Source organism: Myotis brandtii, unplaced genomic scaffold (assembly GCF_000412655.1).
Source record: "Myotis brandtii unplaced genomic scaffold, ASM41265v1 scaffold825, whole genome shotgun sequence".
NCBI classification, from domain to species: domain Eukaryota; kingdom Metazoa; phylum Chordata; class Mammalia; order Chiroptera; family Vespertilionidae; genus Myotis; species Myotis brandtii.
Window position 1 is genome coordinate 2,194,485 of NW_005371349.1, and position 9,387 is coordinate 2,203,871.

General features: G+C 49.1%; 2 protein-coding genes across 2 annotated transcripts in view; both read left to right on the forward strand.

Annotated features, from left to right (window-relative positions):
- Positions 1-318: 318 nt before the first annotated feature.
- H3F3B (H3 histone, family 3B (H3.3B)) lies at positions 319-3,951 on the forward strand. The gene is given in 4 exon segments (XM_014531832.1): positions 319-480; positions 1,164-1,309; positions 1,312-1,454; positions 1,542-3,951. Coding segments are annotated over 3 exon segments (408 nt in total). The 5' UTR covers positions 319-480; positions 1,164-1,173; the 3' UTR covers positions 1,671-3,951.
- A 1,209-nt stretch (positions 3,952-5,160) lies between these two features.
- The window catches only part of GALK1 (galactokinase 1), a 9,002-nt gene continuing 4,775 nt past the window's right edge, over positions 5,161-9,387 (forward strand). Inside the window, 2 exon segments of the mRNA XM_014531746.1 lie at positions 5,161-5,283; positions 9,129-9,261. Of these exon segments, the coding sequence (XP_014387232.1) occupies positions 5,161-5,283; positions 9,129-9,261 (256 nt within the window).

The following is a 9,387-nucleotide window of genomic DNA, read 5'->3' on the forward strand; positions in this document are numbered from 1 at the left end:
TTGACTTTCTATTGTAGAGCTTTGGAACCAAGGGAAGGATCCAAACATAGCTTCATTTCATCCAATGAGAAGAGCCGCTTAGTGCTAAACTATGATTCGTCCATTTCTCTTTGCTTTCATCCAATCGTTAGGCCATTTTAACAGCCAATCAGCGGCCTAGATATTCACCAATCAGAGTACAGGGCCCTAGCACGGCCTTTGTGTCGAGGGATGTCAACGCGTCGGCGAAAGCTTCGACCAATAGAAAAAGTCGTTGGTGTATGCAAATGAAGGTTCTATGACGCAGAGACGCAGCGTGAAGCGTGGGTATAAAAGCGGAAGCATCGGGGGGGTTTGGAGCAAAGCGGTTTGGTTATTCGTTGGGTTGATCTGTGCACTTAGCTCCTGGGCTGCGGCTCTTCCTTGGGCGGCGGGAGCGGCGTCACGGACTGAGAAGCGGCCTAAGACTTCGGCGTTGAGTGAGTGTCCGTGGGTTTGCCGGTGACTTGGGGCCGCGGCAGCCGTTAGGGCCTTTTAAAGTTCCCCAGGAGCTTCCCATGTGTAGCCAATATTGGGAACTTCTCACAGGGAAATCTAAAGATCAGAAATATTCAGAAGCAGAGACAAAGAAAAACATGCCAGAAAAGAAGGTAAGTTGCCGTCTCTTATTAATTTGTGAGTGATTTTTGTATATTAAGGAAATGTGCTTTTATGTTGGAAATGTTTTCCTCAATTTCACAGCTTTTTCATTGTAAGACAATGAAACTTTGACACACAGATGTATTTAACGTTTATGAAGTTAAATCTGTCCATTTATCAATCCACCTTTTCCTCCTCATGTGGTTTCTCTTTTTATTTTTGCTTTAAAGGCTAACAACAACAACAGAGGACTTCTTGGCATGATTCTCAACCAAAGTCATGAATTAAGAAAGTAGAATTGTGAATGTCTTAATTGTTTAAAATTAAACATGAATAGATCGTGTGTAAACTAGTAAACTGGCAACAAGTTAACATTAAAAAGGAAACTTTCCTGATTTCACTATATATAAAAAAGTAAAAGAAAAGCGAAGCGGTTTGGTTATTCGTTGGGGTGGTCCGTGCACTTAGCTCCTGGGCTGCGGCTCTTCCTCGGGCAGCAGGAGCGGCGTCACGGACTAAGAAGCGGCCTAAGACTTCGGCGTTGAGTGAAAGAAAATGACCCGAACCAAGCCGACTGCTCGCAAATCCACGGGTGGGAAAGCGCCCCGCAAACAGCTGGCCACTAAAGCTGCCAGGAAAAGCGCCCCCTCTACCGGCGGGGTGAAGAAGCCCCATCGCTACAGGCCCGGGACGTCGCGCTTCGAGAAATCCGTCGTTACCAGAAATCGACCGAGCTTCTGATCCGGAAGCTGCCTTTCCAGAGGTTGGTGAGGGAGATCGCCCAGGATTTCAAAACCGACCTGAGGTTTCAAAGTGCAGCCATCGGTGCGCTGCAGGTGAGACGAGGGCCGGGCGGGGGCGGGGGCTGGAGGCTGGTTTCTCGGTTTCCGCAGAGTCTAATCGTGCGCTCTTGTCCTCTGCAGGAGGCTAGCGAGGCGTACCTGGTGGGTTTATTTGAAGATACTAACCTGTGTGCCATCCACGCTAAGAGAGTCACCATCATGCCCAAAGACATCCAGTTGGCTCGCCGGATACGGGGAGAGAGAGCTTAAGGGAAGGCAGTTTTTACGGTGTTTTGTAGTAAATTCTGTAAAATACTTTGGTTTAATTTGTGACTTTTTTTGTAATAAAGTGTTTACAATATGTTGCATTTGTACTTAAGTCATTCCATCTTTCACTCAGGATGAATGCGAAAAGTGACTGTTCACAGACCTCAGTGATGTGAGCACTGTTGCTCAGGAGTGACAAGTTGCTAATATGCAGAAGGGATGGGTGATATTTCTTGCTTCTCATGATGCATGTTTCTGTATGTTAATGACTTGTTGGGTAGTTATTAAGGTACTAGAATGATAAATGTGTACAGGGTCCTTTTGCAATAAAACTGGTTATGACTTGATCCAAGTGTTTAACAATTGGGGCTGTTAAGTCTGACCATGCATCACTGTGATAGAATGTGGGCTTTTTCAAGGGTGAAGATACAAGTCTTAACCACAGTGTAATAACTTACAGTTTCCTAAAAAGAAAAAAAAAGTAAACCTGGCAGCTATAGAATACACTATGTGCATTTATAATAGCTATTTTATATATTGTAGTGTCAACATTTTTAAATTAAATGTTTTACATTCACATGTGGGAGTCTTGTCATTAAGGTGTGTGTAATTTAGGGTCCAGTTGGTGTTCTAACTAGACTGCACTTGTTTTCATAGTAGTAAAATGCTTTGCAAATAACACCTTGCATAAGTCCTCATTCTACCACATGTGAACTAACCCTCTAGCTGATAATGCAAACACTATCGGGGGATTTTATTTATAAGGGCTCTAGAATACAAGTTATCACACCAGCATCATCTGTTACTAATATTCTGACTAGTTATGGTTAGTGCAGCTTTTCTTTGTGTTGTGGTTGGTTTCATAACTAGGTTGAGTTCCTCTACCAAGAGGAGACAAGACCCGAGTTCTTTTCCTTGTGGAGTTTGTATTATAACCCTTAGCGTAAACTTGCTGTGGGGTGGGAGGGGCTCTTAGCTCCAGCTTGTTGCATCGCGGCCAGTTAAGATGGCGGCCAGTTAGCTTACATCTGGTATATGGTCCTGGGGAAATCACTTTATAGAGCTGGTCTTCCAAGTGGTTTTTAAAATTTATCCTTCTATTGAAGTTTTTAGGTCAATTATGTATGTTGACTAAATTTACAAATAAACTTGTTTATCCAACTAAGTGTCAAAAACCTAAATTGAATGTACAAAAAACATCCATTATCTAGGTTCTTTGTATCCTAAAGTTTGAGCTTAGCTTACTTGGATTTTGCTTAGACAAAGGAACCTTTTAGTTACAAAAATAACTCCAGAAACATGTAAAGACCCTCTGCTCTAACAATGCCAGGATTGCAATATTTACAGTGTCACTGCTTCTCTCCATATTGTCAAGGAATTAAAAAGCACATTCATTGCCGGTGCGAGGTAGGCCAAGGGAAGTAAATTTATTTAAAATGCTAGGGCGCAAATTGGGGATCTGTTCCATGAACCTCTGGGTGGACTGTTTATTGATCTCTATTCAAGTTATTAACAATTCCAGAGGTACAAAGCTTACTAGTCCAAGACATCTTTTCCATATGAAAGATCTGCTTTGACATTGAAGGCCAGCAATAAAGCATAGCCTATCAATGTTGGCAAGAGAGCGCAAGTGCCACCAGAAGCTGTAGCAAGACATTTATGCCCTAATGGCCATTTTTAGTAAGAATTAGTTTCAAATTTAAGGGGTTTGTCGGGAGAGAGAAACTAGAATAGGCTTGGAGGTCTAGTTAATGAGCCTAACATGTTGTCAAAGGTGGAGTTCACTGTAGCACACAGGTTTTCTAAAAGGTTTGTAACCAGCTCTGGAACAACTACCAATATAACCCCCTCACGTTGTGCATCTGAAAGATGTCCAAGCCCTAGCCGCTGGTATGTGCTGTGCTCTGGCGTGGAGCAGTGTCCAAACAAGTAGAAACAGCTGTGGTTGTGATCAGCTTGAGTTACCTGCGGTAACCCCAGTGGATGACAGTTGAACCTTCACACACACACCCACCCCCCACCCCCGTCTGCATCGTGATGCAGGAGGTTCCTGGGTTTTATTGCGTGGCTTGGAGTCTGCTTAAACAGTGCCACTTGCACGCCATACTTTATTTGAGCACCTTAACCAGAAGGCAAAAATATTTTTTGGTTCTAGGAAGCTGGTCACATAGGTACCCTGGGTATAGTGATGGAACAGTCTATAAGGAGAAAAGCAAAAGTTGGAACTGATGAAGGTATCCTGTGCCCTTGATGAACAGACAAAAATAAAAGTTTTTGAAGTTGAGACTTGTTAATGGTCTTCATTTGAATGAAATCTGTTTCACAAGTTTCCTCTGGCTAACATCCTAGAAAGCCTTGCCTTCAACTGGGGGATGAGGGGAGGGCCTTCAGTAATGAGACAGGCAGACTCCTTATCCTTAAAGGGATGTATATCACCATTTGCTCAGGACAGTGCCCATTTATGCTTGTTGAACCTGCATATTAACTGCCTCTCTTGCTGACTGGTGTGGGTCCCAGTCAGGGCACATGCTTAGGTTGCAGGTTTGATCCCCAGTAGGGGGCGTGCAGGAGGCAGCTGATTAATGATTTGCTTTCATCATTGATGTTTCTATCTCTGCCTTCTCTGAAATCAATAAAAACATACTTTAAAATAAGTATATGGAGGCAGGCATGCACTTCAAACCCAGCTTATTTCCTGAGATCTGTCCTTATACAAAAGATTCATTGTGTCCCCATTACACATCAAAGGGAGAAACAGACCCAGGAGAGACCAACAAGGACCAGCTCATGCCCCATGGCCAGGTCCCCACCCCTTGCTTTGCCCCCAGCCAGGGACCTCTGCTGCTGCCTGACCAGTGTCAGGAGACCACTGTCAGTTGGGGCAAGCTGAGGAATGACTGAGGCTGGGGCAGGTGGCCTTTCCTGAGGGCTGTGTGAGGGACTGCACATGTCCCCATGGAGGTGGTGCCTGGGCTCCACTAACCCCTCCTTCCCTTCCCACCCCCTGTTGGACATACAGGCCCCAGAACCTTTCCCATAAGCTCCTCACCTCCCAGCACTGAGCCAAGACTTAGCAGAGGGGACAGGATGGGGTTGGGTCCAAGGCCCAGGCATCACGAGCCTGTAGTCCTACTGCCGCTCACTGGCCTCTCCCTTCCCACACCCTGCCTTTGGCCAGACTCGGTCCTGCAGCCCCTGCCAGCCGCAGGAAGAGATGGCCGCGGCCCTGAGCTGTCAGCTGCATCTTCTGAGTCCGGATTTGCTCCGTGGCCTTTGACAGGGTGGTCCTCAGCCTAGAGGGCAGGAACTTCATGGACATGGGGCAGCAAATAAAGACATGGCTGCAGCTGAGCCCTCTCACAGGGGCGCCTGAGGTCAGGGGAGGGTGAGAAGCTCGGTGCTCCGAAGGCAAGGTCCCAATCTTGCCTGCCTGGCTCTGGCGTCGGGCCTGACACCTGGCAGAGGCTCCAGATATGCTTGCTGACCAACCCGAATGGTCCTGGCAGCCCCACAGCCCAGCTGGCTGGATCTGCACCTGGCACACTTGGCAAAGAACGGGGCCAGTTCCCAAGCGCCTTTGGTCACTGGCCTGGCTTTCCGATTGGGACCCTTCCATGTAGGAAGTGGGGCTCCAGGGGTCTGGGAGAGCAGCTGTGCCTCCGCCCCTCACTAAGAGGCTGAGCTGTAGGTACTCACGGGCACAGGGTGGTAGCTGAGAATGGGCTCAGGGGCAGACAGGCCCACGTTCAAGGCCCAGCTGTCCCACCTGGATGCGTTCCTTCACACATCTGTGCTGCTTTTCCTCATCTTTAAAATGGGAATAAAAACTACTTACCCAATAGGCTTGTAAGGATTTAAAGAAATAATCTGTGCAAATTCTGGCGATTTTTAAAATATTTGACAACAGAAGTCAAGGGCACTGACCAATCAGTCCACAACCAGCACTGCCCTGCAGGCTGTGTCCCAGCCCTGATACCAGGGCTGCCACAAGGTCCAGATGAGTATTATCCAGACCTCAGGAGCTGTTGTCATTAATATTACAGAAAGGCCGAGCGGGCCAACTCATTAGATAGGTTAATGCTGTGGAACAATTACAAACAGAACCTCCCAGAACGGGTGAGAGGGTGGGCCATCTTCCGAGGGCGAACACTTTCAGAGACCTTGTGGGTAGATATTTGCTTGTGAGATGTTGCCTCAAGTCCCATCAGTGAACCAGGCTGTGATTGCAATGGAGAAGCCAGAGCTGCATGGCACGTGCAGACCTTCATCACAAAAAAGAATGAGCGAGTCTAGCAGGGAGGGCCCAAGGGCTAAGAACTGGCACAGAGACCTGGCCAGTGTGGCTCAGTTGGTTGGGCATCATCCTGTGCACCAGAAGGCTGGGGCTCCATTCCCAGTAGGGGGTGTGCTGGAGGCAGCTGATCTTTCCTCCGTGCCAGCCTTGGTCTCAGGGGCCAGGCTGTGTCTGCCTCCCGGCCAGAGCGTGAGCGCCCCAGGCTTTTACCTGTCTGGCCAGTTGCACGCAGGAGAGTCCACTAATATCTGTTGCATGATTTGCTCTCAAATCAATGTTTCTCTCTCTCTCCCTCTCCCTTCTTCTCTCTCTAAAAATCAATAAAAACCTTTTGGGGGAAAAAAGAATTGGGTGCAGACAGACTCCAAGAGAAAAGAGACTCCGCTGAAGCACCTGTCCTCCATGGTGGGCAGGTCTCGCCATGGCCTGGACAAAGGTGCCTTGGTGACTCTAGGCCTGCCAAGGGTTCGGGGAAAAAAAAGAATTGGGTGCAGACACAGACACAGACTCCGGGAGAGAAGAGACGCCGCTGAAGCACCTGTCCTCCATGATGGGCAGGTCTCGCCATGGCCTAGGCCAGGGGTGGGTAAACTTTTTGACTCTAGGGCCACAATGGGTTCTTAAACTGGACCGGAGGGCTGGAACAAAAGCATGGATGGAGTGTTTGTGTGAACTAATATAAATTCAAAGTAAACATCATTACATAAAAGGGTACAGTCTTTTTTTTTTTTTAAGAGAAAAGACTCCGCTGAAGCACCTGTCCTCCATGGTGGGCAGGTCTCGCCATGGCCTGGACAAAGGTGCCTTGGTGACTCTAGGCCTGCCAAGGGTTCCAGGGCCCAACTGGCAGGGGTGGCATTCCCAACCCTGGAAAGTATGGCCCTGTGGTGGATATTACTGGGGCTTCTATCTGGATGCCTCAGTCCTGTGTGACAGCCGGCTCTGCTTGCGGATGCAAGGGAGAAGACAGGCTGTGGGGTGCAGTGTTCCCATTAAAGTTCCACCCCCTCCCAATCTTGTAACATCAGGCCAGGAAATGGGAGGGAGGGTCAAAGGTTAAGGCAGACTTCTCAACAAATTTCATGAAACATGCTAGATGGGATTAAAAAACTGAGTAGGGCCCTAGCTAGTTTGGCTCAGTGGATAGAGCGTCGGCCTGCGGACTGAAGGGTCCCAGGTTCGATTCCGGCCAAGGGCACATGCCCAGGTTGCAGGCTCAATCCCCAGTAGGGGGCATGCAGGATGCAGCTGATCAATGATTCTCTTTCATAATTGATGTTTCTATCTCTCTCTCCCTTTCCCTTCCTCTCTGAAATCAATAAAGAAATATATTAAAAAAAAAAAACAAAAAACAACAAACTAACTGAGTAGCTCAGCCAGTGTGGCTCAGTGGTTGAGCATCGACCTAGGAACCAGGAGGTCAGGGTTCGATTCCCAGTCAGGGCACATGCCCGGGTTGCGGGCTTGATCCCCAGTAGGGGGGCGAGCAGGAGGCAGCCGATCAATGATTCTTGCTCATCGTTGATGATTCTATCTCTCCCTCTCCCTTCCTCTCTGAAATCAATAAAAACATATTTAAAAACAACAACAACTGAGCAGAGTCAGATCTTTGAGCATTAGCTCCCTTGTCTCTGGGTGTGGGCTGCTTCCTGGAAACACACACACACACACACACACACACACAAAACCTTAAAAAACAAACAACAAAAGCCCAAACCAGAAATGAGTGTGAACACAAATAAAATCAATGCTTCGGAGTCTGTCTTGAGCAAATGGAAGCGTTACCCTCTTAGGTCCCATCCAGGTTCTCCAAGAACAACTACAACAATAAAAGGATGAGGATGAGGCACGTGGACGTGTTCTCTTTTGTTGTTCATCCTCACCCGAGGATGTTTTTTCCATTGATTTTTAGAGAGAGTGGAAGGGAGGGGGAGAGACAGAGAGAAACATTGTTATGAGAGACACATCAATTGGTTGCCTCCTGCACCTGCCCCAGCCCTTCAGTCCACTTAGCAAAACCGGGGAGGGCACATGGATGTGTTTCCAATCAAAATGAAACGACGGAAATAAAAAACAAGTGTGCGGGCTTCGCAGCAGTCAGGATTCCTCCTCCCTCTCCTTACTCAGAAAGCTCTTTCCTCCTCGATTCCCAGTAGGGGGTGTGCTGGAGGCAGCTGATCTTTCCTCCGTGCCAGCCTTGGTCTCAGGGGCCAGGCTGTGTCTGCCTCCCGGCCAGAGCGTGAGCGCCCCAGGCTTTTATCTGTCTGACCAGTTGCACGCAGGAGAGTCCACTAATGTCTGTTGCATTAATGGGTGACATAATAATAGCGAACACTTCCTCTGTGTTTACTAAGTGCTAGTGCTGGGCCGGGCACTCAATCAAGATGATCTCATTAGTGTTAACGAGGCCTCTCTAGCCTCCTTTTACAGAGGAGAGACCGAGGCTCAGAGAAGCCCAGTCACCTGCCCGAGATCACACAGTAGCAAGGGAAGAGATCTGGGCTCAGGACGGTTGGACGTCAAGGCTGAGACGGGTAAAGGATTCCTGGAGAAGGGGGGTGTTGCTTCGCACATCGCTGCCCCAACAGAGCGGCACCTCCTTGGGGAGACATGGCTTGTGGGTTGAAATTCATTCCAACTTGCCCCAAGACCTGCTACACATACCGTACAGCTCACCCGTTTAAAGTGTACAAACCCTTGCCCTGGCTGGTTTGGCTCAGTGGAGAACGCACACAGGCCTGCGGACTGAAGGGTCCCAGGTTTGATTCTGGTCAAGGGCACAGGCCCAGGTTGCGGGCTCGATCCTCAGTAGGGGGTGTGCAGGAGGCAGCTGATCCATGATTCTCTCTCATCATTGATGTTTCTATCTCTCCCTTCCTCTCTGAAAGCAATAAAAATGTTTTTTTAAAAAGTGTACAATTGCGTGGTTTTAGTATATTTACAGATACCTACAACCACCACCACAGTCAATCTTAGGGCATTTGGCTCAAAGAGAACTCAGTACCCCTCGCTATCACCCTCTCACCCCGCCACCCCCATGTCCCTGCGCCCTCAGCAACCCCTGCTCGGGGCCAGCAGCCCGACCTACCTTAGCAGCGGTGGTCGGTCCTTCCAGGACGGCGGGGCCCACTGCTGTCCGTGCCTCCCCCCTCCCCCCGCCGCCTCAGCCCTGCACAGCCCGGAGCTGTGCCTGCGTGTCCACCCCGGGAAAGGAGCCTGTGGACAGCCACTCCCTGGTCACCACCAAGCTCGGCTTTACCGCTATTTACACGGAGGGCCAGGCCACGCGCTTGGAGACCCGTGAGCAGGGGCTGGTGACCTCGCACAGCTGCAGGACGTTAGGACCTAGTCTAGGAGGTCGGCCGGGTCGCAGCGGGGTCGCTCTGGCTGCGGGTGGGGGTGTGGGCACAGGGCCAGGGGAGGGCG